The 27,877-nt window shown below is 45.1% G+C and overlaps 1 protein-coding gene across 3 annotated transcripts; it reads right to left on the bottom strand.

The window, feature by feature from the left end:
- Window positions 1-69: 69 nt before the first annotated feature.
- DAGLB (diacylglycerol lipase beta) lies at window positions 70-27,877 on the bottom strand. Of its 3 annotated transcripts, XM_080981403.1 has the most exons (17): window positions 27,682-27,823; window positions 25,301-25,425; window positions 18,248-18,399; window positions 15,170-15,344; window positions 13,338-13,599; window positions 12,656-12,781; window positions 12,338-12,465; window positions 10,217-10,343; window positions 8,826-8,909; window positions 7,257-7,334; window positions 6,973-7,053; window positions 6,696-6,823; window positions 5,531-5,599; window positions 5,353-5,425; window positions 3,720-3,795; window positions 3,542-3,635; window positions 70-1,143 (listed from the first exon to the last, which is right to left on the bottom strand). In XM_080981403.1, the coding sequence occupies exons 2-17, from the start codon at window positions 25,393-25,395 to the stop codon at window positions 948-950; spliced, it is 1,944 nt and encodes a 647-aa protein (XP_080837529.1). In that variant the 5' UTR covers window positions 25,396-25,425; window positions 27,682-27,823; the 3' UTR covers window positions 70-947. The 3 variants fall into 3 exon arrangements, with proteins under 3 accessions (XP_080837529.1, XP_080837528.1, XP_080837527.1); XM_080981402.1 differs by having other exon boundaries at window positions 3,542-3,795; window positions 27,734-27,877; XM_080981401.1 differs by having other exon boundaries at window positions 3,542-3,795.

The following is a 27,877-nucleotide window of genomic DNA, read 5'->3' as shown; positions in this document are numbered from 1 at the left end:
AGATTATCTCCTATTTCCATTTTCAGTTGGAACCTAAATCTATGAACAAATACCATCACAAAACACTGATTCTGCTTGGCAAGCAGTTTCTGAAGGACTTGCATTTAGTAAAACATCATTTTAGTGACATCATTTGCTGCACAATCGTTTTAACTGTACAAGATTGCAAGTAGGGATATTTTAAAATTGAAACTTTTTTTACATAGCTAGTCCAAATGATCTTTCACAATTCTCCTAGAATGGGGCAATGTGGAATAATACCATAAGCAAGGATTTAACCCTTCTATATAATTAAATGCACATTCAGCAGCACTGAACAGTAAGCAAAAGTAGACAAATATTGCACATGAACCCAAGTAGCATTTAAGCCTACAAAAGTTATAAAATGCAGGCTTCCTTCAACAGCAAAGAAAACAAGATTTCTGCCATGAAGGGAAGTGCCAATAATAGGCTGAAGTTCAGCTCACCTCTTGGGGGGTGGGGGTGTCACTTTTGTATATCCGGAACGGTGGTAGAGTTGTCTTCAATTTAATATTTTCATTTTCCCATGTCTCCTTTTTACAAGTGCTTTATCAACCTGGCGGAGTGGCCAGCTCTGCTATGTGAAACAGATGTAAGGCAGAGGTAGACCGTAAAGTATGAACCTATATGGTCACTCTTGCTAGTCTTGCCTTCCTTCCCATCAGCCTCGCAGTTCTCTGTACCAGCTGCCACTGATTGATGGTTAGAAATCATGATGGGCTCACTTGCTTCTGTTAAAGTGAAACAGCTCGCCTTGAAAAGGACCCCAGAAAAATCTCTGCAATGCAAAGAAGTGTGTCCTCTGCTTCGTCCTGAAAATGTTGAAGACCTGCCCCGCTCAGCTCCTACTTTGGGGGCATGAGTTAAGTACGAAAGGCCTGCCTGTCCAAACACACTTGATAGGCTGCTGTCCTCTTTGTCTTCAATTATACAATGTTTGTAGAAAAGTCTCCTTGCGCTCGACAAGAAATGCAAGGCGCGTTTTCCTGAGCCAAGCTATTTAGAGCTTTGAGGACGATGTCTGGCATATGATCAGTTATCATCTTGGGGCTTATTAAAATATTACCAAAGGCGGTTTCTTTTGACCAGCTTGCAGTGTACTTGACGTCTGAAGAACACCACCTGGAAAAAGGACAATGCGTCAGTGGAATACTTGCACCCCTGATTTCAGCAGCTATTTCAAACACTGATTGATCTTTGTAAATACATAATGTAGCTCCAAGCACTCAAGCAGGACTTTGAACTCGGCCATTGAAGCCTTTCCCTGCCTTGTGGATGGCTGCATTCCGACAGGGGCAATCTTATCAGGAACTGCCTGCCAGCAGTGGATCAGGCTGGGCTGCAACTCCCCAAACCTGACCACCAGCTAGGCTGCCCTCTTTGCCCCACTATGAGTTGAGAAGCAGGCACCATCTGGAGAGGCCCACAGGCTCCTCATCCCTGGGGCACGTGATTTTGGAAGTTCTGTTAAAAAAGGCTGCATCCTCTTTCCTAGGGTAGACAGGAAAAGGAAGTTGATTTTTAGAAATAGCTGCAGCCAAGCCAACACGATCTGCCTGAACTTCCTGAAAGACAACTTGCCTCCTGTGACTGTGACTTCCACCTGCAGTGCACTGCCAGCAGCTGTAGGAGTAATCTCAATGACAACTTTTTTAGGAGGCAGTGAAACGACTCCCTTCTCCCATGCCACTCCATCCAGGGGCTGAGACAGGAATGCGAGCTTCTCTCAATATATTCTGTAAGAAGCAGCTGATAATATTGAGTGGTATGGCACCCCACTTGTGAAACACCCTCTGTACCTAGCAATGACTACCCCCCGCTTTGAAATTTTTCATACTGTCACACCGCTTTTCTTTTTTTGGAGATTACTCTGTTTCACTGATTTTTTTTTCTTTTTTCAATCCCCCCTGCTTTTTACAAACTTTCCCTTACTTGCTTTTTTTAAAAAAGAAACATACCACCATCTAAACCGATTCAGAAGAGGTGAGGCACAATGCAAAAAATATGACACACAGTAAGAATAGCTACCCAACGAGCCTCGATGCCTGAGCGCATATTACTTTTTTTTTTTACCTGTGGAAGGAAACTACAGTACTGTAAGAAAATCACTTCTACATTGTTCAATTGCAAAATACAGCAAGAGCAGGGGGGGTTTTGCGGGGGGGGGGGAGCGGCAGGGTTTTAATAATGTTCTTATCAAAAGTTTTCCAAACCTTGCAGTAATAAATAGTTTTCTGCAACTATTCAGTGCCGAAAATGTGTTAACGCTGCCCTGCTCGAGAAAGCTATTAAAATAGATTCTGTTTTTGTGAGGTCAACAAAAATCTGAGACAGGGAAGCTGTGCTGGTTTTATTACAAATGTAAAAATGGAGCAGGCTGTCTAGGGCAAGCAACCAGTGGACATGAGTCCTCAAGCTCTTCCCTCAACCCTATCAGCGATTTTAGGTGGTGGTTAAAAATAAAAGTTCCTTTTCTGCTTTAAGCAAAACAGATGGCACGTTGAAACACTGTGCCCCTGGAAAAAGTGCATAATGAAGGCATAAGAAAACTACAGTTAGATAGCCCTCTGCTTCTCACTGAGACAACAACTGGCTAGTATGAAGTACAGTGAGTACAGTGCTAGCTTGATAGGCAATCAACACCATATTTACAAAAAACACACACGTGACGTGTTAGTACACACCTATGATGCCCTTCAAAGCCCGGAACCAGTGTTAAGAGAGGTGTCTCTCTGCATTAACTTCCATAACTCAGTGTGAAAATCTCTGGGTCAAGCCAGGCTTCCTCAACCTTGGCCCTCAAGATGTTTTTGGCCTACAACTCCCATGATCCCTAGTTAGCAGGACCAGTGGTCAGGGATGATGGGAATTGTAGTCTCCAAACATCTGGAGGGCTGAGGTTGAGGAAGCCTGGGTCAAGCTATGCGCCTTTTATGTCAAGTAGTCCAATGACCTTGAGCAGAACCTTCAATGCAAGGGCCCTAAGGCTTTGGGGATGATTTCCTTTATCAGAAACAACTCCTCTCTCAAGGACTTCCGAAAAAGCTGCAAACCCAACCTGGGGTGAATTTTGAAGAGGCTGGCTTGATGGGTGAGAGGGTGCTCTGTATTCCTGCATTTTGCCTGCTAAAATGCTTTTGTTGTGATGCTTTATTTTTATGTAAGTTGCCTAGAGTTTGAGAAAAGTGGTATACACCTATGATCAATAAACAAAATGCTAGATTTCTGAAAGACTGTTCCATATAGCTTAGGATAATAAATAATTGCAACAACTGAGCTTCTTGGGACACCTGGTCAGATCAAGGGAAATGTTCTGCGAGCCACACAATACCATTATCATCATCATCATCATTATTCAAACCTTTCATTCACCACATTTCCACATCTTTCCTTTCCTCACCACACCTTTCCTCACTCAATCCTTGCCAAAAGAGTTTTCTGAATGTAAATGCAGATTCCGGGCAGAGAGAGAGAGAGGGCTGGAGAGCACGGGGTCACTGATAACAGGTTAGTCGTTTACCTCTTTGTGCTGCTTTCTTCTACAATGTGGATGATTCTCCCAGGGAGAAAGAGGCGCGGATACTGAGCCGGAGAGCTTAAAGGCGAGTCGCCACCTAGAGTAGTGTAAGAAGGAGACTGATGAACCATTAAGTTTTCTTCAGCTAGAAGAGGCTGAGTCAAAGCATCTTGGTTTCTACCATCCAGTTCCGTTGGAAAGTTATCAGGCTCTCCTCCAAATACTTCATACCAACAGCCATGTAGCAGGATCTGGTACTGTGCGAGGAGAAATTGAAAGACAAAAGGAGAGCATATGAGAAACCGCGAAGCCATTTGGCTAAGTGGGATCATTTCAGTTTGTGCAGTGAAGTTTTTAAGAACATCTACACCCACAATAATTCTGTGCTGTTATTCCAAAAGTATGACGCCTGTGCAATTACTTCCCTGCTCCCACAATGCATATCAGAGCAAAAAAGTGAAATCTCAGACATCTTTGACAGACAGCTTCATCGTTACTAACGGACTGGAGTCAAACAGACTGCTAGGCTCATGGAATAGGTCTATAATATCCTAGCGAGTATGACTCTGTCTTTCAATGCCATGTCAAAAACTGCTTTTGAAACTTCCTGGGTAGCACAGGTGGCTACTGACTGAGGAAAATGAAACTTTATTTATTTCTGGCTGTCCTGACTGATAACAGCAACAACTCCACAATATCCTTCCCAGCCCTGCCACGAAAGCGCTTTTGAACTGGGAAGATGCCAGAGTCAACCTAGAATGGAATTTTCTGCATCTAATGCACATGATCTCTAGAATCCCAAATCCTTTCACCGCTATATACAACTAACTGCATATGAAAATCCCTACAAGTACACCTGCGTCAGCAATTATTGGGCTTGGTCTAGGGAGGAAGTGAAGACTGGGCTAATGCAACACATTATATCTGGGACTTCCCTTGCACTTGGTCCAGAAACTGCAACATGTTTGCCGACAGGAGTGAGACCCTGTCAGCACATAATACCTGTGCTCAGAGTTCTGAACTGGCTGAACCTGATACTGAGCCAAAGCTCTTAACAGCTTGGGACCAGTTTACCTAAGGGACCACCTTTCCCAATACATGGCCACCCCATCAATCTGTGGAACTAATACTTTTACAAGGGCCATGCAGCGTCTCTTTCGCACTAGTAATGAGCATCTTTTTCAGTGTGACAGGAGCTGCACCCTGAAACTCCTTGCATTGATTTGCATTGGTTTTCAGTGCTTGCTAAAAAAAGGGGTTTTTTGTTTGCCTGCCCAGTTATACATGGCTGACATGTATCTTAACGGGCGGCTTTATTTTACAAAAATAATGCATATATTTAAATGACAGGTTTTACATATAAAGGCTAAAGGGACCCCTGACCATTAGGTCCAGTCATGGCCGACTCTGGGGTTGTGGCGCTCATCTCGCTTTACTGGCCAAGGGAGCCGGCGTACAGCTTCCGGGTCATGTGGCCAGCATGACTAAGCCGCTTCTGGCGAACCAGAGCAGCGCACGGAAACGCCGTTTACCTTCCAGCCGGAGCGGTACCTATTTATCTACTTGCACTTTGACGTGCTTTCGGCAGGAACAGGGACCGGGTAGCAACAGGAGCTCACCCCGTCGGGGATTTGAACCGCCAACCTTCTGATTGGCAAGTCCTAGGCTCTGTGGTTTAACCCACAGCGCCACCTGCATCTCGTTTTATGTATACTTGTTGAGAATTTTAACATATACCTTGTGTTCGCAGAGGTTGTGACCATTAAAACAGCATTCAGATTTTTAGAACAAATAAGAATGGTTTGTATTTTTACCTTGGGTCTGTTACAGTTGGCAACTATCCTAATGATCCTTCTTTTTAGGTCTTCCATGTTGGGCATGCTTAGCCTGTTTGGTACACAACAATGAGGGGGAAGGAGATAAGCACTCGTTAAGCCATCTTACCAAGGATATCACTTTCAAACTGAATCAGCAAGTAAGCTGCATCCTTACCTTGGAACAACGTCTTTCCCGACAATGACAGATATGATAAACTGCTTCGTATAGTCCGCAAGTGATTTGCTTAAAAAGAAAAGGAGGGTGTTAAAGAAAAGAAACGCTAACTGAAACCTACTGTCAGTTTCCTTATACAGACATGCATTACAAGAGTTTTAAAAGTGCTCCAAATTACTTCATTCAGAAAAGGCTCTTAAAGCAAGAGAAAATTACACTGAGCATCTTCTATCACTGGTAAATAAAATATGACCAAATATTACCGCTGTTTGCACCACAATCATGTCTCCTCCCCTTTAAAAAAAGAAGTCAGAACAAGTGGAATGCTTTCCAGAGTGCAAGACCTTCTCTTTGGACCAGCATTTTGTAGAATTGTCTTCCAAGAAAACGGTTCGCCTTTTCATGCGCATAATGCACACATATAGACATGCACGCAAAGATACAGTATTTGCCCATTAATAGATCTCTGCACATTGCTTGTCTGTGCGCCATGCAGGGCTTCCATTTGCGGGGAAGCTGTTCCACTTGCACAGTCCCAGTACCAACCTTGTTGAGCTCAAGGGGGGAAAAGGAACCTTGTGTCGATTACTAAACCATTCCCACATGTACAGGTCTGTGTACATGTGGAAGCAGATGGGCAGGAGGGATCACATAGGGTGGAAAGCCGTTCTGTTCTTTTATACAGATGATCCTATCTGATCTTAGATGCAGAAACCTCTCTGCGGATGACCAAGTCTGGAGCAATAATGGTCTCCTTGTGCTTTTAATTTATTTGCTTTTTAAAAAGAGCCATATCATTATCAGAGCCAATTTATTTTTCATTGCTTACCAGTTATTCAAGAACACAATGTTCTTACCCACTCAGATCGTTGTGGATAGAGGGGGATGGACACGCTACACTTAATAAAAGGAGTCTGAAATAAACTAGAGGAATCGTAGTTCATTTTTTAAACCAATCCATCTCTTACAGGGGAGAAATCTATATGCAGAACCAAACCAGTTCAATTCACATAAGTTCTTCCTAAATTGACCCAAGTTATCTTTACATCATTTCATGTCCCCTGGTTTCTCAAAGCTCACCATGCTAAGCTAGGCTGGGCTCCCTTGCTCTATTTGCCAACAGATTTCTGTCCTGAAATGGAGATAGAAAATTAATATAATTTACCTTAATAAACCCCCTGGTGGAGAAAAGGCGTAACATCGCACATTGGGGAATGCGTTTTTGAGCATGATCGCCAAAATGGAGGCCGTTCCCCCTCCTAAGCTGTGGCCGACGACAACTAGTTTGTATTCCTAGAGATAAAAAACATAGAAAGGGCTAGGACACAAACAGAAATATTGATGAACTGAGCAGCTCAGCTAAATGCTTGCAACAGAACACGTTGGAGAGTAGGTTGGAGGCAAGGGGGATGCACGCCCAGAGTTTGGAAGCGACAACTTACAGGAGCAATTGTGAAGGCTTGGTTCAGAATCCCGTCGTTTATTAGCCTTCTGTAAATATAGTTGGCGGCCTGGGTTATCCCCTAGGAGACAAAAAAACAGTGTCTCAGTTTGAAAGCTCGTTTGTGTTTGCAATATGTGCTTAAATCCATAGCTCAGTCGGTAGAGCATGAGACCCTTTATCTGGATCTCATAGGAGTCTGCCCAGCGTCTCACTGTACACACAGGAACAAAGAGTTTTGGATCTCCAGGGCTTTGCAAAGTTGTCATAGAACTACCTGCTGACCTTATGCACAAAACCGTTTTCCAGAACGTCTTCCAATGTCAAGTTTTCGCAATCTGCCGAGAGATCTGTGAGGACGTCCTGCATGCAAAATAAAGGAAATGCAGTTTCAGCATTTTGGCTGCCTGCCAATCATACACAAAGAACACCACCCACTGCCAGGATTAGGGATACCTTCTTGCAGAGTTGACACCACTGGACATCAGATGGCAGGGGCTTTTATACTCAAGATATTCTGGAAGGCATGTTAACATCTAGAGCATGGGCTGCCAGCATTGTGACCGCCAGATGCTGCGGACTACAATTCCCATCATCCCTGCCTATTGACCGTGCTTGGTTGGGGCCGATGGGAATTGTAGTCCAATGGCATCTGAAGGGCACCACGTTGGCCACCCCTGATCATCACTCATTTTGGCTTCACAGAAACTGACCAAGACAGTGGAGAAATCAAATATGCTTGGCTTGGCTTAGCAGTCCAAAGAACAAAAGAATATGAAAAATGAAATACCCAAGAAGTGTTAGCATCTTAGGAAAACAGACAATATGTAAGAGATAACTGCTTAGAGTGTATGTATTTGGTTTGCAAATTCTTACTTTAATAATGAATGAATTAACGCTGTTCCATCTATGATTTTTTCTTATCTTCATTAAGATTTAATTGTATTAGTTTATTTAGATTTCTGCTTTTCTTCTTTCTTTTCTTTTTTTGTTCTTTGTAAGCTTTTAATTTTTTGTTCTTTTTTTCACATTTTGATTTGTTTGTATTCGCAATATAACTAAAAAAAACTAAAACTAAAACAAAACAATACAAATATGGTTGGCTGAAAGAGACAAAGCACGTGCTTTTGTAACCAAAGAAAATATTTAATAAAACTATATTTTAAAAATGCTTGGCTGATTATATGGGCTATGGAGGGCACTGTTTATAATAATATAGCAAGCAAAGGAAAGAGATAGCCCATATAAGGTATCATAGCTAAAATCAGTGTGGTTTTTATTTTATTTTATTTCTTAAGATATTTAATTTTTAAAATTTGTTTTTTAATAAATAAATAAGAAGAGGATCCTCATGCCAAGTACTACATCTGGCACTACAGGGTTTTGCATACATGCTGCCGGTTCATCGTGCACACAAAGGTGTCCAAACTATTTTGAAATCCACTGAAAATGCAACAGGTGGTGATTATAATAGAAGTGCGATATACAGGGATGCGCCACGCATTTAGATGTTGTACAGACAAGTTATTCCTGTATAAGCTTCCCATTCATACTAGAGTAGCAGCGGCTGACTTTGTCCCTCCAGATGTTGCTGGATGACAACTATCATAATTCCTGCCTGGGACTGATGGGAGGCTGAAATCCAGTTAACACCAGGAAGGCACCATATTGCCTACCTCTGCCCTAGATGTTAAAAGTCCCAGCTAGAATCCCCAACTGATGTTTGTTGAGCCAGCACATCAGAACTAATATTTCTGTAACAACTCGCCAGCAATTATCCATACCAAGCCATAGAAAACAAAAAGCAATGTAAGCTGTGCTCCCAATTTTTCAATTTTATGAAATAGACATTACCTCAAATGACAGGGTTCCTCTCACAGCGACGACGACGGCCTCTTTTTTGTGATCCAGTGCAATGTAGAACGGGATCTCATAAATCTAAAAAACACAAGGGCGGGCATGGGAGCATGAGATCTTCCACACTGGGTCATGCCAGTGGTCCGCTTAGCTCAGCCACTGCATCATCTAAATGCCTCTGGAAAGCTTGTCAAGCAGGGAGAGGGCCGTCCCTTTGTGAGGATCTCTCTGACTGATAGATGATGAGGACTGCCTGGGGGATGAGGAGCCAATGAGGTGGGAATTGCATGGAAACCAGTCACACCAGTCTGACCCCCTGCTTGCTCAATGCAGGATGCAGCTACAGCATCCTTGAGAGATGGTTTCCATGGAATTCCTGCTTCATTGGCTCCTCCTGGTAACTGCTGATGGATCCAGCCTCTACAGAGTTATGTATCTTTTTTTAAAAGTCTGTTATGGCACTGGCTATTGAATGTCATGTGGTAGCGAGTCCCACAGGCCAAGCATATTTTTATGCAGTGCTTTTTTTCCATTAAAATGTTTAGGGGTACTCTCATTTTTACTCAAGAAAACCACCATTTGATAGTTCAAATACAGTCATACCTTGGAAGTCGAATAGAATCCGTTCCGGAAGTCCATTCGACTTCCAAAACGTTCAAAAACCAAAGTGCAGCTTCCGATTGGCTGCTGGAAGCTCCTGTGGCCAATCGGAAGCCCCGTCAGATATTCGGCTTCCAAAAATAGTTTGCAAACCGGAACACTCGCTTCCAGGTTTGCGGCGTTCAGGAGCCAAAACGTTCGAGAACTAAGCTGTTCGAAAACCAAGGTACGGCTGTACAGTAAATGGACAAAAGTACAAAGATTCACAAAATGTTTTGGGGCATGTGTACCCCTGCGTCCCCCCAGAAAAAGCACTGTTTTTATGTCCAGTGGTACCTCTTAAACCTGCCGCTCATTCAACAAACTCGTCCCATCAGTACAAGGACTTTGGGCTGTGCAATGGAACTTCCCCTCCCTATCCTCTCCCCCAAGTGCCCCCTAAATATTTTCTGGGGGTTCCATCAACCCTTCAGAGAAGTTTTGGGGAAGGCACAGGGTATGGGGGGGGGGTAGAGTTCGGTTGCACAAGTGTAAATCCTTGTCCTAGTGGAAAAGTGCATTGGATGCCACCCTCTATGTTTTGAAAGAATTTCGTTCCTTCGTCACCATGTTAAAGCAGAGAGCATTCTTGCTGCAACTGCCCCAACCTTGTCGAATAGGCTTGTTGTCTATTATAGCCTGCTTTCTGTTTCAAACTATGTTTCAGCCATCCTGGTTGGGTCCCTAACCACTGACAATCAAGAAATTACTAAGAACCAACTCAGTTTATTTTTGTTCCAACGGCTTACTTTATTGTGGAAGCTGATGTGAATGAAATCTCTGTACTGAAGTCCTGTGATTTTTAAGATCGCTCCAAAATTCATGTTAAGACGATCGCTGCCGATTATATCGGTCTCTCTTGGGCTGCTTCTACAACTTCATAAATTGAAGACAGAAGAAGAAATAATGAGACATGCAAAATTCAAATCGGCTACACTTCCCAAGTAAAAGAAGCCTCTCACAAGGATTCTTTTGAAGATTGCTAGCACGTCAGTTTTGTTTATTTAATGAATTTATATCCCATTATTTCCTCCAAGGGACGTGGGTGGCGCTGTGGGTTAAACCACAGAGCCTAGGACTTGCCAATCAGAAGGTCGGCTGTTCTAATCCCCGTGACGGGGTGAGCTCCCGTTGCTCTGTCCCTGCTCCTGCCAACCTAGCAGTTCGAAAGCACGTCAAAGTGCAAGTAGATAAATAGGTACCGCTCCGGCGGGAAGGTAAACGGCATTTCCGTGCGCTGCTCTGGTTCGCCAGAAGCAGCTTAGTCATGCTGGCCACATGACCCGGAAGCTGTACGCTGGCTCTCTTGGCCAATAAAGCGAGATGAGCGCCGCAACCCCAGAGTCGGCCACAACTGGACCTAATGGGCAGGGGTCCCTTTACCTTTACCTATTTCCTCCAAGGAGTTCAAGGTGGCATGCATACTGTACATCTCCTCCTCATTTATTCCCACCCTCACAACAACCCTGCGAGGTAGGTTTGGATGAGAGACAGTGACTGGCCCAAGGTCACCCAGTGCACATCATGGCTGAGTAAGAATTCGAAAGCTGGTCCGAGTCCAGCACTCTAACCACTACAGCGTTGCGAGTCATAAAGGGAAATGGGGAGTAAGTGCTACTGAACTCAGTGGGACTTGCTATCGAGTAAAACCCGCATAGGTTGCATTACAAATTCTTAAATTGCATAACAGAAGCATAGGAAATCAAGTTAAAATATCATTTCCCCCTGACCCAGTTGTAAGAGGGACTGTCCTCACCTATCAATCAATCTCTGGGTTCTCATTCCTAATGCAGAATGAGGAGCCTACATCCCTCCAGATGTTGGTGGACTTTGACTCCCATCATATAAGGCTACTGGACAAGCTGGCTGGGGTTTATGGGATTTTGAATCGAATGAGGATGCCACACTGACAAGACCAGGTTGGAGCAACCCACAAGGACCTGGGAGAACAGGGTTCAAATCCCCCACTCAGGCACAAAGCCAGCTAGGTGACCTTGCGCCAGTTGCTCAAACTCTCCAACTGACCTACCTCACAGGAGCAAGGATAACAGAGGGCAAGGAGAATAAAAGGGAAGGCAGAAAAACTCTGCAACCAGGGGCAACGTGTCTCTGAATACCAGTTTCTGGGAATCACAAGTGCGAAGAGTGCTGTTGCACACACGTCCAAATTGTGGCTAATGTGGGGACAAAATGCTGGGGTAGCTCGGTTGGTTAGAGAGCATGATGCTGATAACACCAAGGTTGCAGGTTCGATCCCCGTATGGGACAGCACTGCAGGGGGTTGGACTAGATGACCCTCAGGGTCCCTTCCAACTCTATGATCCTATCTATGACTAGATGGGATTTTCATCTGATCTACCGGGGATTTTCTTATGTCCACTCCTGTGACCCAGTCCCCCATTCAGGCAAGCAAGAGGCATTGTCAGAGTTTAAGCACACATTCCCAGACAGGTAAAAACATCGGAGTTGCCAAGGAGAGCCAGTGAGGGTTGCGGCCTGGGGAATGACGTAAGGGCCACACAGAGAGGCCTGGGGGCCACATTTGGCCCCTGAGCATCAGGTTCCCCGCCCCTACATTATGATGATCAATTTTATTTTTTAAACAGCCCGGTTATACAGCTCAGTTTACACCACCCATTATCTGTTTCCAACCTTTTTGAACCTATATAAAAAGCTAGCAATTCTTTGAAAAACAACAATCATATTTTGACATGTTAACAAGTTAACCCTCAGAGTGGAGCCTTCTCAAATGCTGCACAGCAAACAGCAACTTTCTTATACGATGAGCCACCACATTTAATACTCGCGTTTAACATGCCACATTAAAGAATTAAATTTGCCAACCTGTTTTAGACAGTGCTTCAACCTACCAGTCTCCTTTAAGCTTACAGAGGCCTGTAAAAGGGTTTGCCATTATGTAGTAGGCCCAACCGTAAGTAGCCACGGCAAACTTCATGTAGTGAGCAGCATTTTCTAATTCTGCATCCAAATCGTCGGTCTGGGGAAGGAACAGAGAGTGAAGGTGGCTATGGTGATGAACATGGGTATGGTTATATCAATTGTGGGTAATTTTAAGAGGTGCCCCACCAGACAGGGCCCTCAGAGGTGAGTTTCCCTCCCCGGAAGATCCGAGCATATATGCAGCATCTGAACCCGAACGACGAGTTCAAAACATCCAGCAGTCTTACCATAGGAGATAATGGTGACTGAGTAATAATTTCTTCAGGCTCCTTGGGACAATTTTCCACTTTATCTTGCTCTTGGTGAAGAAGAGTCAGTCCCGCTGCAACGTCACTTGGCACCAAGTCGGTGTCCTGCAGAGAGAAAGTGACAGATACGTTCAGAAGAAAACAAAAACATTTACAGGCAGCGACTGTATTTGGCACATCCAATATGAGCAGAATCACGCATGCGCTGAGCCCAGAAGTGACCCAAAAACCTCAGGGAAAGGGGCGGAATGGGGTGTTTGCAGGCTTTTCCAGTGGCGTTTCAAATATATCTGATTTCACTTAAACATGCGGTCCCTTGGAACGAAACCCCCACAGAAATTAGGAGTCGCCTGTACAGAGAACCTCAGTATCACATGCAAAAGGTACTGAGGAGCAAAAGACAGACATGCGATCGGATCGGTCCCTTTTCAACATGCTTGATGTCACACACAGCGAATTATTTTTAAAAGCACATATATGAGAGACATATCACCATTACGAACAAAGAGCAAACTCTTTACCCTCTTCCCCAGATATTATTAGGGCTGCTCATGTGGCTTGGCCTATTATCAGAGATGACCCCTATGTCCATCACCCCAAGCCCACCTTGGGCCCCTTTCTCTGGAAAAAAAATGGGGAAAAGCAAGCATTTCCTTCTTACCGAGAAGTAGGTACGGAAAAGCTCAGCAATGGTTGTAAAAGCGACTCGGTGGTCGTCATCTTGCACGATGCAACAACACATCAATCGGATTCTTTTCTCCCAGACGCGAGTCGCAGACTTCTTAACATTGTAAAACAGCTGGCCTGACTGGCTGCTCTCCAGGTCGCGACTGGTGCAATCGGGAAGGTACACCGTCTTCCTTCCGCCAAGCGGATCAAAGACGATGACGATGGCCGCCACGGTAAAAACAATGATAATCCAGCTGCCGGGCAGAATGGAAGAATTGTATGAACTCTGACTAACGAGGACTGTTCACGACACGCCAGCTCAGTTCATATGTGCTAGAAACCTGCGCCAAGAAATTCCAAGTTCCAACAAACAAGGGGAAAAACCCACCACAACGTTTGCACTGGGAGAGGTTAGTGGTGGATAGAAGCATGCACAGGAGATGCGTTTTGAGAAGTGAGCCCTGGGGAACTCCTGCCTGCAACTGCCTCAAGTTTTTCCCAGACCAGTGGCAATGGAAGAGGCCTCAAGATAATCCACGTCCAAGAACTGTATGTAATTGAACAGAAATATCCAATTACCGTATTTTCCCATGTATAAGACTAGGTTCCCCCCTAAAAAATAATGTGAAAAATTAGGGGGTGTCTTATACACGGATACATCTCCCCCCAAATTTTTTAAAATCTGAGTCTCCAAAAATAGGGAGCGTCTTATACATGGGGGCGTCTTATAGACGGAAAAATACAGTACACCAGCTTTTCCTATTCTGGGGTTCTCCAGATGTTGTTGAACTATATGGGCCACCTCTCCTCAATGAACCAACCCAGACCCTGTGATTGTAATCTGGGGCTCTTCTGTGTGTGCCTCATCCACAGGAGTGTGGCAACACAAGAACGGTCCCCCCCCCAAAATGGTGGCTCTTCTGCTTGTGGTGTGCTCTCTTCAGGGAGGCCTGCCAGGCACCATCTTTATTTTTAGGCATCAAGCAAAAACTTTCTTCTCCCCCAGGATTTTAGTCCTTAAGTACTTTCAAGTACAGTGGTACCTCGGTTTAAGAACAGTCTGGTTTAAGAACGATTTGGTTTACAAACTCCGCAAAACCGGAAATAGTGGAAGGGCGCCGGCGGGGGGAGGCCTAATTAGGGAAAGCGCGCCTTGGTTTAAGAATGATTTCAGTTTAAGAACAGACTTCCGGAATGGATTAAGTTCGTAAACTGAGGTACCACTGTATTTGCAGCCTCTTTTAGTGGGGCAGGATCTGTAAGACCGGTCTGCTTTTGTAGAGATACATTTTTTTAGGTGTTCGTAGCTATTGTTTGTTGTTATTGGTTTTTGTGTTAATAATAATAATAATAATAATAATAATAATAATACGTATTATACACACACACACATTCATCTGGCTGGGCGGCTGCCGCCACTCTGGGCGGCTCCCAACAGAAGATTAAAAACACGATAAAACATCAAACATTTAAAAACTGCCCTAAACAGGGCTGCCTTCAGATGTCAGATAGTTGTTTATTTCTTTGACATCTGACGGAAGGACGTTCCACAGGGCGGGCACCACTACCAAGAAGGCCCTCTGCCTGGTTCCCTGCAACCTTATACTGTATACGTTGTCTTGGGTCACTTTAGTGAGGAAAGCATCTAATAAATATAAACGACAATATAACTCTCAATATCCCTGACCCTTAGCCATGCTGGCTGGGGTGCCTGAGAGCTGGGAGCCCAACAATATGTGGAAGCCACCAGACTGGGCAAGGATGCTTAGGTATGCTAACACCCAACCCAGACACACCTAGGCGGAGGCAGCTGAACATCCTTACCTGGCAATGACTGTTCCAAATATGGCACTTATCATAGCCCCTTCGCAATTCACTTTGCGGTCCGACACCCATATGGCTCCGACAACAGCCCAGACCAGCTCTGGCAAGAAGAGGGCCAAGCGCAGATACAGCAGTTTAGGAAGAGATTTTCTTGGCCCAGGGTTGGAAATGGTTCCTGAAAGGTACAGTTGAAGTAAGAAGCATAAAATGGTTTCTCTGGTTTCAAAAGGGACATTGCAAGCATAATTATGGCCTAAATGTTCATGTTGCCTGTTAAGTTGTGGGTGAACATATCAGACGACACAGTGATTCTTCAAACAGCTCTTGTTTATTCACAGGCCAGGACAGAACTGAACTGAAGGGCTCAGTCAGCCTGCTTATATACAGCTCCAGTACCACGTTACTGTAACAACTTTCTAAACTATCCAATCACTGAACGTCACTTTCGATCCTTCATTTGCATAACTATCTACAGTATCCCCCTGCTGGCCCAGGGTGAGAACTTCAGTACATAACATTGCCCATACCTCTGAAAAAGGGGGAAAAACAGGAAGACAAACTTTGCAGATAATGACTACGTCACAAGCAATAAAGCAATGTGTTAATATGGATAAAGGGAAGATATTCACATATGGGCATGTCAAACAGATAGCATAAGCTAGCCCTAATAAACACTTCACAGCAGTATAGTGGAACACTCCTAAATATGTCTACTCAGACATAGCCTCCACAGAATTCAATGGGGGCTTGCTCCCAGGTTAAGTGGACATGGGGCTGCAAGCTAAGCCTTGCAGCAGCCTTTGAACATTCATCTAAGAGAGAGAGAGAAGAGTGTGCATGAAACGAAACTAAGGATCTCGATCTTTCTCCAGTTAGAAGGTATTGTTTATAGTATTCACAATGCATAAAGTGCAGGATCTGATTTCTTTCCGCAGGGCCTATAAGACTGAGTTGTTCTGCCTCGCCTTTGGCTTGGAATAAATTTGATTCCTTCCCCCTCTTTCTTTTTTCCTTTCTCCTCCTGTGATGAGGCTGCATTTTAATGTTGTATTCTAATCCTGTTTTTTAAGTTGTATTTCAATCAACTTGTTTTTATTATTGGTTGTTAGCCGCCCTGAGCCCGGTCTTGGCTGGGGAGGGCTGGGTATAAATAAAAATTTATTATTATTATTATTATTATTAAGTGGTGAACTATGTCTGTACAAATTCCAAGAAAGCAAGCCCATTCAGTTTGTATCACCAAAGACACAAAGGCTGTGCCCGCATGTAATGCCAAACCAAGGTTTAGTGTTAACAAGGATGAGCTGCAGCTGCTCTCGCCTCACCCAGGCAGAACCTAGGTGTCCACTGTCCTAGTTAACAAACTAAACACAACATTATTCTAGATTTAGGGCTTCGTCTCTAGATAAGGGAATAAATCCTGCAATGCAAGGTGCAAAGATGCGTCCAATTCCAGAAGGTAATGCATGAACGTAAGAATCCATGGACCAAGCCAATGGCCCATTTAGTCCAGCATCCTGTTTTCACAGTGGCCAACCAGATCATGGAATCATAGAACTGTGGAGTTGGAAGGGACCCCTAAGACTCATCTAGTCCAACCCCCTGCAAGGCAGGAATCTAATCCATCCATGGCAGATGGCCATCCGAACTCTGCTTGAAAAACCCCCCAAAGAAAGAGAGCCTGCCACCTCCCGAGGGAGATGCCTCTGGGAAACCCACAAGCAGGACCGAAGCATAACAGCACTCGCCCCACTCATGATTCCCAGCAACCTCCAAAAATTGCGGTGGAGCAAAGCCATTGATCGGCTGATAACATACGGCACTGAACCTGACCATTTGGGATGGGAAACACACTTATAACAGAGTTGATATGCAATAATTAAATAAAAATACCTATACCGTCTGTCGATAATAAAATTATTCCTGATGAAAATGACTACAATACAGAACACACACTATTGTAGATTTTATATGGACTGTGTCCAATGGGACTGTTCTGTCCTCTCCCCGTGAACCCTCAACCCTCCAGAGCAGATTCTGAGAATATCTGGAGGGCTGCAGGGGAGAAGTGAGGAGGGCAAAATTTGGCTGCACAAATGGATACAACACACACAAACATGATACACACACACCCCTCTAATGGGACATACACACATGTATACATAATATGTTCTGAATAGCACACATTTAATAAATAGTAAAACTTACGACCTTTTATTACCAATAAAAAAATAACTGACACAAACTTCAAAGGTTATTATTTATTACATTTATATCCCACCCTTCAGCCTGAAAGCCCTTTGGGCAGCATGCAAACTATTCATTAAAATGTAATACGGCAATATCCCCTAAAACCAACGTGCATTGTAAAACAGCAATCCAGGAGCGGGGGGGGGGGGGGGGGGAGTGCCATTCTTAACTGGGCCATTTCCAAAGGCCTGAAGCACAAAATAAGTCTTAACCTGACATCTAAATGCAGGTAACCGGGTGAGTGCTGCCATGTCTCCCATGGGAGGAAGGGAAAATGCACCATCCCTGAACTGCTTTAAAAATGAAATATTTTTCCTCTGGCTGAGTTTTAATAATCGAGGGGAAAGAATTATTACTAACCAATCTCCAAACATTGCTGCCATTATTTCAACTGAACACCGATCACGATGCACTCACCACAAATTAGTTGCCTGCTGTGAGCTCACCACCTAAAAGACATACAGTCGTACCTTGGAAGTTGAATGGAATCCGTTCTGGAAGTCCGTTCAACTTCCAAAAAGTTCGGAAACCAAGGCAGCCAATCGGAAGCAGCGGAGGCCCCGTCGGACGTTCGGCTTCCGAAAATCGTTCGAAAACCGAACACTCACTTCTGGGTTTTGATTGTTCGGGAGCTGATTTGTTCGGGAGCCAAGGCATTCAGGATAATAATAATAATAACAACAATAACTTGGCCTCCCCAGCCACCTTTGCTGCATTATTGCTGAATGCCAAGCCTCTTTATTGGCAGTCTAAGAGCCGTTTGGACGGGCATCACTTTGCTTTTCATACAGGCTAAACAATTGTAATGCTTTGCAGAATGCCACTCACCTTGCATGCTGACATACAAAATAGAACACAAAGCACATATTATGGCTGCCAGGAGAATGAGGAGGACCAGCAGGTAACTGTGCAGCAACGCTCCACCGGCGCAGTTAAACTGCCCTTTGTGGATGGAGTACAAAACAAGAATTCCAATCCACCTGCGAGAACAAAAAAAAAGGCACAAGACATCAGCAAGGAAGGAAGCCTGGGCCACGATGCATATCCTCAGTGCAATCCTGTATTAATGCACTTAGAAGAAATATACGGGGTGAGGAACCACAGACCTGGGGGCAAATGCGGCCCTCTAGGCCTTTCCATCTGGCCCTTGGGACTTTCCCCTAGGATACACCCCTCCCCGGCCATGCCTCTCACTGGCACTACTCTGCACCCACATCAGGGGCTTTTCCTTGTTGGAAAGTGTCCTTGAACTTTGATAATGCCTCCTGCCGGCTGGTTGGCAGATGGAAAAGTACATGTGTGTGTGTTTACGCACAAAAAGCTCTGGTTTCCGCATGCCTGGAATGTGGCCTATTGCATAAAGAAGCCTGTTCCTTGAGATACCTGATTTGGCGACGGTGACACACGCCTTAGTTACACCCCATTTGGATTACTGAAACATGCTCTGTGTGGGGCTGCATTCAAAAAGTGCTCATAAACTTCAACTGGCTCACAGAGCTGCAGCCCAATGGTTGACCGGGGGCTGGTTATGGCTTGCTACAACAGCTCCACAGGTTAGCAGTCTGTTTCCAGGCACAATTCAAAGTGATAGCTATCACCTATAAATCCCTATGCGGTTTAGGTCCAGGCTTTCTGAAAGACCATATTCCCTCATATGAACTTGCCTGGGCTTTAAGATCTTCAGGCAATGGCTTTCTCTCAATCCCTCCACCCTCACAGGCACGCTTGGTAGGGATGTAGGAGAGGGCCTTCCCGGTGGCTGCTCCCAAACTTTGGAATTCCCATTCCTAGAGAAATTAGACTGGCTCCCTCCTTGTTGTCCTTCCACTGGCAGGTTCATAGTAGAGTTGGAAGAGACCAAGAGGGTCATCTGGCCCAACCACCTACGATGCAGGAATCTGAGAGTAAGAGTCTCACGCTCTTGGTGAATACTTTCTTTTGGGAACTGACTGTACAGAAAGGGCTGGTGCTGTCTGTTTTTATTGTAATGACCTGTATACACACACACACACATTTTAATTCCATTGAAGTTTAATTGTTTTTAATGACTGAGTCCCCCCTCCCCATATTTTTTGCTGTTTCTATTTTAGCTGTAAGCCACCTTGAGTCCCTTTCAGGCAGAAAAGTAGCATGTAAACATATTAATAATTGTTCAACCCACTTTTGCTTCAGGGTCCACCGACCACTTGCAAGTGGCCCCCAAAAGGCTTCCCATGATGGAATGTGGCCCCTGCACTGAAAAACGTTCTCCGCCCCTGTTGGACTGCAACCTCATTTCATCCAAGAGTTGCATTTTCACTAAGCTAATTTGGAAGGGTACAGAAAAAAAGAAATTTACTACAATTAGCCTAATCTGATAGGCTGTTGCATCTCCCAGTACAACACAGCAGGGGGGAAAATAAGGCATTAGCTCGTAGTGTCTATTGTTCAAAACAACCATAGCAATTTAAATCAATTAAGTATCCTCATTCAGGGATAGCAAAACCGAAACCTTCTGTTGTGCTGCAACAAGTAATTAACGTTACACAACCATTTAACTCTGCTTGAGTGACAGCATTTTTGTATACCAGAGATTGTCCCACAAATAAGATCTGCCTTGCACAGCCTTATTTCCATGGGATAAACTGAACACAAAAGCAAGCAGGGTGCATTTGGTAAAATAGTCATCTTTCTACCTTTTAAAAATATTCTTTTCCAGTGAAAAGCATTCTCGAGGAAAGCTTCCCTCTCGTTAAACCCCAGACATCTTATAAAATCACTCTTGAATTCAATTTTCCAAAAGCCCTTTGCTTCACATCAGCAACCTCTGAAGGAAACTGAAAACTGTGCTAGTTGCTTTTCCAGGTTGGGCATGCTGTAAAATCAGAACAGTGCATTCAACCCAAAATATGCATTTGTTCCACAGTGCAAGCCTTAACCATTCCTGCTCAGATGGAAATCCAACTGAATTCAATGGAGCTTACTTCCAGATAAGAAGAATTAGGCTTGAGGCTAGATTCTTGAGAGTTCGTTAGCTAAAATGTAAGCAGCTTTTGCTCTCAAGCTTGAGGTTGACGGGAAAAGTTGATCATCAGCTGTACCTTCAGCCAAGCTGTCAGTGGGGTGGCAGTGCTCACCCAACCTCCCTATTGCCCCCATTGCTGCTAGTTACTGATGGGTAGAAGGGGAGCAGGAAGGTGGTGCTCACCCAAACTTCACCCCACCCAGGCACCCCCATTTCCCAGTAACCAGCTGCAACACAGGCGATGGATGATCAGGTGAGGGTGCCCTCACTTCACCGATTGCTGCTGTGTGACTTGCCTCGGAAGACTTATGGAAATGAGCTCAGAAGTGCCTGGATATAGGTCCATCTGCATCCCACTGCTGATCTAGTAACCTGCTTTCAACTGTGAGTGACGGCTACAGGGAAATTCACTGCTCTGCTCTCAACATGGCTACAGCCCTCAGAATGCTCAGGATGCGCTAGAGCTGCTTGCCACTAAATGCAGTCATGGTCCGACAGGGATCTGAGGAACAGCACATAGCTAACTTATGGAATTCGCTGCCACAAAGAAGAGACCGTGGCCACTAATTTACATGGCTTCAAATGGAGATTGGACCAATTCATGATGGGGGGAAACTATCAATGGATTATTCTTTCTTCCATTTTTATCAATGGCTTTCCATTTATGAGGTGCTTCCTATAGAATACCTGGAAGAAATAATACTTTTTCTTTCGTCTCAAGAAGCCAGCAGAAAATTTCTCCTGATCTGCACTGAAGCCAGGAAAAAATCAGCAGCACTTTCAGTAATATAGAAGGAAACATTCTTTAAGTAAAACAATACTGAATCTCCAGGGATCTTCCTGTAAGAGCTCTTAGTAGAGGGAGAATCAATTTCTCACTACACTCACCATATAAATCACAGTGCAGGAGAGCATGTTCAACAGATTTTGTTGCTCCAGCTCCACACAAAAATGGTTGTTCATTTCCTGGGGTTTTTGCTGAATTGTCTTTCTACCAGTGCCAAAGGCAGCAAATTACAATGAGGAAAGTTAAATGCTCTCCTATACTTTGAGACAGTTAATGCGCAAAGTACAAAGCTGCCATGATTCTACACAGTTTAATGAGTTATTAAGAAGTGGAGAACAATTATTTGTTAGTTGCAGTTATCAGATGCTGTTGATCTAAGTCTACTGATCTTTGAATAACAACTTCGGCCTTATTTAGCCCATAAATGCCCAAAATGTCAGGAGAGAAGCCCAGCTTATAAATATTCTTCTTATTAACCTCCCTCATCCAAAGATGAACAAAAGAGCCCAAGAACAAAAAGGAGAGATAGCCAGCAGGAGCTGCTGAAAAAGTGTAAATTTCAGGGCATCATGAAAACATAAGCTAAATGAATTAAGAACAGGGTGTTGCCTCTTCAACATTTTGAAGACACACTCAGATCACAGCTATCACAGTCAGAAAGGAGAATGTAGAAGGGAAGGCATCCTTGCTTCCACTTGAGCAGATCACGGATCTTATTCACAGATTGTCATATGCTCAAACAGTCTTTCCCTGGTGAGCAACCTGGCTGCTGAATTCTACACCAGCTGAAGTTTCTGAACCATCATCAGAGGCAGCCCCAGGTAAAATGCACTGCAGTAATCTAACCTAGATAAGGGACATGGGTGGCGCTGTGGTCTAAACCACTGAGCCTCTTGGGCTTGCCAATCAGAAGGTCGGCAGTTCGAATCCCCGGGACGGGGTGAGCTCCCGTTGCTCGGTCCCAGCTCCTGCCAACCTAGCAGTTCGAAAGCACGTCAAAGTGCAAGTAGATAAATAGGTACCGCTCTGGCGGGAAGGTATATGGCGTTTCCGTGCACTGCTCTGGTTCACCAGAAGCAGCTTAGTCATGCTGGCCACATGACCCGGAAAAACTGCAGACAAACGCCGGCTCCCTCGGCCTGTAAAGCGAGATGAGTGCCGCAACCCCAGAGTCGTCTGCAACTGGACTTAACTGTCAGGGGTCCTTTACCTTTACCTTTTAATCTAACCTAGAGGTTTCCAGAGCACAGATGACAGAAGGTAGCCTATCCCTCTCCAGATAGGGGCACAGCTGGGCCACTAGCCAAAGCTGATGGAAGACACTATGCACCACTGATGCCACCTGAGCCTCAAGAGACAGCAATGGATCCGAAAGAACCTCCAAGCTGTGAACACGCTCCTTCAGAGGAAGTGTAACCCCATCACCAGCAGGCCACCTCCCATCTATACAGTCTAGGGAACCACCCACTAACAGTGCCTCAATCTTATCTGGATTGAATTTCAGTTTATTTATCCACTCCATTACTGAGGTGAGACATTGGTCCAGTACACCCGTTGTCACACTTGCAGAAGTAAAGGAGAAGTAGAGCTGTGTCCAAAACTCCAGATGACTCCACTCAGCGGTCTCATGTAGATGTGAAACAGCTTGAGGGGTAAGACTTAACCACAAGCAACCTTGCATTGAACGCTCCCTGGAACTGAACAGCACTCCCCAAGCATCATATTCTGGAAACAACCATCCAAGTAGGATCGGAACCACCACAAAGCAGTGCTATTCATCCCCAACTCAGATAGCCACTATAGAAGGATACTGTGGTTGATGGTATTGAAGGTCACTGAGAGGTCAAGGAGAATTAACAGGGCCAGATTTCTCCTGTCTTTCTCCCAACTAAGGTCATCATCATACAGGGCAACTCAAGCAGTTTCTGCGCCAAAACCGGGCCTAAATCCCAACTGAAACGCACCTAGAAAAATCAGTTTCCTCCAAGAGTGCCTGGATCCAATCTGTGACAACTATATTAAGGCCTTAGAACAGACATCCCCAAACTCGGCCCTCCAGATGTTTTTGGACTACAACTCCCATCATCCCTAGCTAACAGGACCAGTGGTCTGGGATGACAGGAATTGTAGTCCCGAAACATCTGGAGGCCAAGTTTGGGGATGCCTGCCTTAGAACCTTTATATCCTGCTGCACTCCTTACTGCAGGAGATTTCAATGCATGCAAAGGAGCAATGATTTAAGTTTATAAGTCCATTACCACCCGATATGGGAATCAGATACTTGCAGTCATTGGGACGGTTTCCAAAGATACACAATGTTAATTATGTAGGACTCTGTTTAGTTTCATTTATAAGGCAGGGGGATTTGAGAATACTAAATGGTACAGCTGATAGAGATCAGCATGGGGAACATACACATTTTTCAAAATATGGTGGCAACGCAGTTGATTATGCAGCATTTTCACAATTAGCATATAGGTATGGGGCCCTTGTTGAGGCCAGCTCCAACATTTACTGCTAAATGTGACACTGGCATGCTTAGTTGGCAGTAATGCCAGTTTAGAATCTTCCTCTAATAAAGAACGAGGTGAGAACTGTAGTTTTGTGAGGATGCCAGAAAGGTGGTGGTGGTGGTTGTTGTTGTTGATTTCTACCCCGCCCATCTGGCTGGGTTTCCCCAGCCATTGGGCGGCTTCCAACAAAAGGTTAAAAATACATTAAAATATCAGTCATTAAAACTGCCCTAAACAGGGCTGCCTTCAGATGTCTTCTAAATGTCATATAGTTGTTTATCTCTTTGACATCTGATAGGAGGGCATTCCACAGGGTGGCCGCCACTACTGAGAAGGACCTCTGCCTGGTTCCCTGTAACTTCGCTTCTCACAGTGAGGGAACTGCCAGAAGGCCCTCGGCGCTGGACCTCAGTGTCCGGGCAGAACGATGGGGACGCTCCTTCAGGTATACTGGGCCAAGGCTGTTTAGGGCTTTAAAGGTCAGCACCAACACTTTGAATTGTGCCCAGAAATGTACTGGGAGCCAATTTAGGTCTTTCAGGGCCGGTGTTATGTGGTCTCAGCGGCTGCTCCCAGTCACCAGTTTAGCTGCCGCATTCTGGATTAGTTGTAGTTTCTGGGTCACCTTCAAAGGTAGCCCCACGTAGAGTGCATTGCAGTAGTCCAAGTGGGAGATAACCAGGGCACGATCCACTCTGGCGAGACAGTCCACGGGCAGGTAGGGTCTCAGCCTGCACACCAGATAGAGCTGGTAGACAGCTGCCCTGGACACAGAATTGACCTGTACCTCCATGGACAGCTGTGAGTCCAAAATGACTCCCAGGCTGCGCACCTGGTCCTTCAGGACCGTTCAGGACCAGGGAGTCCTCCATACCCACCCGCCCCTTGTTCCCCAAAAACAGTACAGTGGTACCTTGGTTTACAACCATAATCCGTTCCGGAGGTCTGGTTGTAAACCAAAACAGGTTGTAACCCAAGGCACACTTTCGCCAATGGGGCCTCCCCCCAAAAAAAGTGTTGTAATTTTTAAAAAATTGGGTTGTAATAAAAAAAAGGGACACACACTTCCAGGTTTGACGTGGTTGTAATCCAAAATGGTTGTAATCCAAAACGGTTGCAAACCAAGGTACCACTGTACTTCTGTCTTGTCAGGATTCAACCTCAATCTGTTAGCCGCCATCCATCCTCCAACCGCCTCCCTAGATTCCTAGCTACCTTACTGAATTATAGTATTCAGCCCACTGGTTGGGAGTTAACCACAGTTAGAACAGGAGTGAAACCTCTTGACAGACACACCCTTATTTACAGTCCTTGACTCAAATGGCAGCTAATTACTGATTTGCCCCAGAACTTGCTTTAAAATCCAGACAGGTACGCACAGAAAGGTTTCCTCTTACTTTTAAACCATTACATCAGCGCAACACAAGAAAGACCAGAATTCCCAGGGGAATAAGTACAACTTCTACATGAGCTCAATTGCTAAAACCCCTTTTTAAAAATTTAAGCAGTACTTATTTTCCCCAGGTAGTGCCTAGTTCATTACTGACAACGTTAATATGTTAAGCAGCAAATCTTACCAGATCACCCTGATGAAAAGTTCAAAGGCTCCTGGGAAGACAAAGTCGTCACTTCCAATGGCCCAGCGCCTTCCAAACATCACCATCCCAGGCATTGTGGATGCACTGGTGTGGATCCTCAGCTTCTGAAGGAGAGCATACAAACACTATAGAATCTTGCGAGTATACCTTTCCTGCTCAAATATAAACATCTGTTTTTGTTCCAGATACATTGAAACCAATTAGAGTCCACTTTATCAGGTTTTGAACCAACTCTCCTGCTTTCCCCCAATCAATGGTTCTGGTCAATTTTTAGATCTAATGGCATATGGCGGTGGTTTTCAACCAGTGTGTTGTGGCACCCTGGGGTGCCTTGAATGATAGTCAGGGGTGCTGCAGGCAACACTGGCCTCTGTCCTTCTTTCCTTCCCTCCCTCCTCTGATGCCCTATTGCGTCTCTGCCTCCCAAAGGCTTGCACAGCTGATCCTTGTAGCAGCCCTGGCTACAAGCTCCCCAGGCGAATGCTGCCCCTGGGGCTAGTCAGGGGTGCTTCCCAGGCCCCTGTGGGGCAGTGAGGCACCTCTCTTTGGGGGAGCAGCTCAGAGACAGGGGCAGCAGCTGCAGCTGCCCAGAGGACTCCCAAGGAGAGGGGAGAGGAGAGGAGGCTGAGGGAACACTCCACAAGGGAGGGTGTTTGAAAAAGGGTGAGAGGCTGCCAGCTCTGCAGGTGAGGGGTGACATAACTGGGCTCCTGAGCCCCACAGGGATGCCACAGAAGGGTCAAGGAAACCATGGACTCAAAAAGGTTGAAAACCTCTGGTATATGGCAAACTGTACCTGTTCTTTTTTCCTATCCAATCTGCCCCTGTAAAATCACCCAGGCTACTTTCACAGTCTAAAAGCCTTCCTTCCCTTTCATACATTTTGCACTGTCAGGATCACCTTCCCAGGATCACAACATATTGAATTACCTCTCGCTTGCTCTCCTCATCACCATCAACCAAAATCTCCATCCAGTCTACTGCCTTAACATTACCACACATTTGATTGAAAAAGCACCAGAGAAGCCCTGCGGCTTAATAATAATAATAATAATAATAATAATAATAATAAAATTTATTATTTATAGCCCACCCATCTGGCTGGGTTTCCCCAGCCACTCTGGGCGGCTTCCAACAAAATATTAAAATACAATAGTTCGTCAAACATTAACAGTTTCCCTAAAGGGGAGACTTTCTCCAAAACATGAATACACCCCATTTAAGAGGTGACACCTTAAACACCAAGGCCTTATATTGTGGCATATGCTTTTCTGGACCAAAGCAGCCTTTAGTCTATGAAAGGTTATAGCAACTCTGATAGCCTTTAAGGCGCCACAAGACTCTTAGTCTGTTACAGCAAACTCGTCAAAGAGCCTCATAGCATAAGCTTTCAGGGACCAGAGTCCACGTTAAGCCTGTTAATCTTTCAAGTCCCACAAGCCTCTTTGTTGCATTTACTGCAACCGACTTACAGCTGCGATCTTGTATACACTTGCTTGGCAGAAAGCCCCAGGAAGTGCAATGGGGCTTCCTTTCCTCTCGCAGACTCAGGCTCGTAGCACAAACTTTCACCGGCAAGAGCAACCTTTCATAAGCCCACAAGTGCTTCTTTTACCACAATTACACCACTCATTCTCATGCTGCCACAACACACTCTTTTTTTAATGTGCAGGTGTATGTTTCAAATGTTATTATACGTTAAGTGTTGTGGTACTGCTTATAGATGCCCTCTCCCTTTCCCCAACCCGTCTGCCACACAAACACCCCTCTGGGGAAACTAAGAAACCACATTTTCAGCAGGCAAACAAGGGCCCGTGCTTAATAATAATAATAATAATAATAATAATTTATACCCCACCCATCTGGCTGGGTTTTCCCAGCCACTCTGGGCGGCTTCCAACAGAATATTAAAAGACAATAGTCTATTAAACATGAAAAGCTTCCCTAAACAGGGCTTTACTCATGTGATGTGCAGAGATGCCCCTAACCTATTCCCACCTAGAAATCCCTCTGACCTATTCCCACCTAGAGAGCCTGTTAACCAATTCCTGCCTAAAAAGCCCCCTAACCTATTCCTGCCTGGAAAGCCCCCTAACCTTTTCCTGCCTGGAAAGCCCCCTAACCTATTTTCGCCTAGAGAGCCCCTTAACCCATTCCCACCTAAACAGCCCCCTACCCTACTCCCGCCTAAAGAGCCCCCTAACCTATTCCTGCCTAGAAAGCCCCCATACCTATTCCAGTTACATCCGGGACTGCAGCCCCCCTCCCGCCAAAGAGCCCCCTTTCAAGTCTCCCTCACCCAAGAAGCTGCCCTCGCCACAGCGCCCCCTACTGCGGCTCCAGAACTGCCCGCCTCTTACCTGCTCCCCACCGGCTCTCTCTACGCCTCTCGCTCAAAAGCAGGTCACTTACTGACAACACGGCGTCATGACGCACTGACGTCCGCGCCGCGATTCAGGCTCCTGCCTCTTACCACCACTGGCCACTTTCATCTACGCACGCGCCCTCCTCGGGCACGTGGGGGTGTGTATTTGCTGCCGCTCTTGTCGCGGGCGT

Source organism: Podarcis pityusensis (genome assembly GCF_964106645.2).
Source record: "Podarcis pityusensis genome assembly, chromosome: 14".
Classification (NCBI taxonomy): domain Eukaryota; kingdom Metazoa; phylum Chordata; class Lepidosauria; order Squamata; family Lacertidae; genus Podarcis; species Podarcis pityusensis.
Note: the sequence above shows the minus strand (reverse complement) of the source record. Positions and strands in the feature narration are given on the sequence as shown.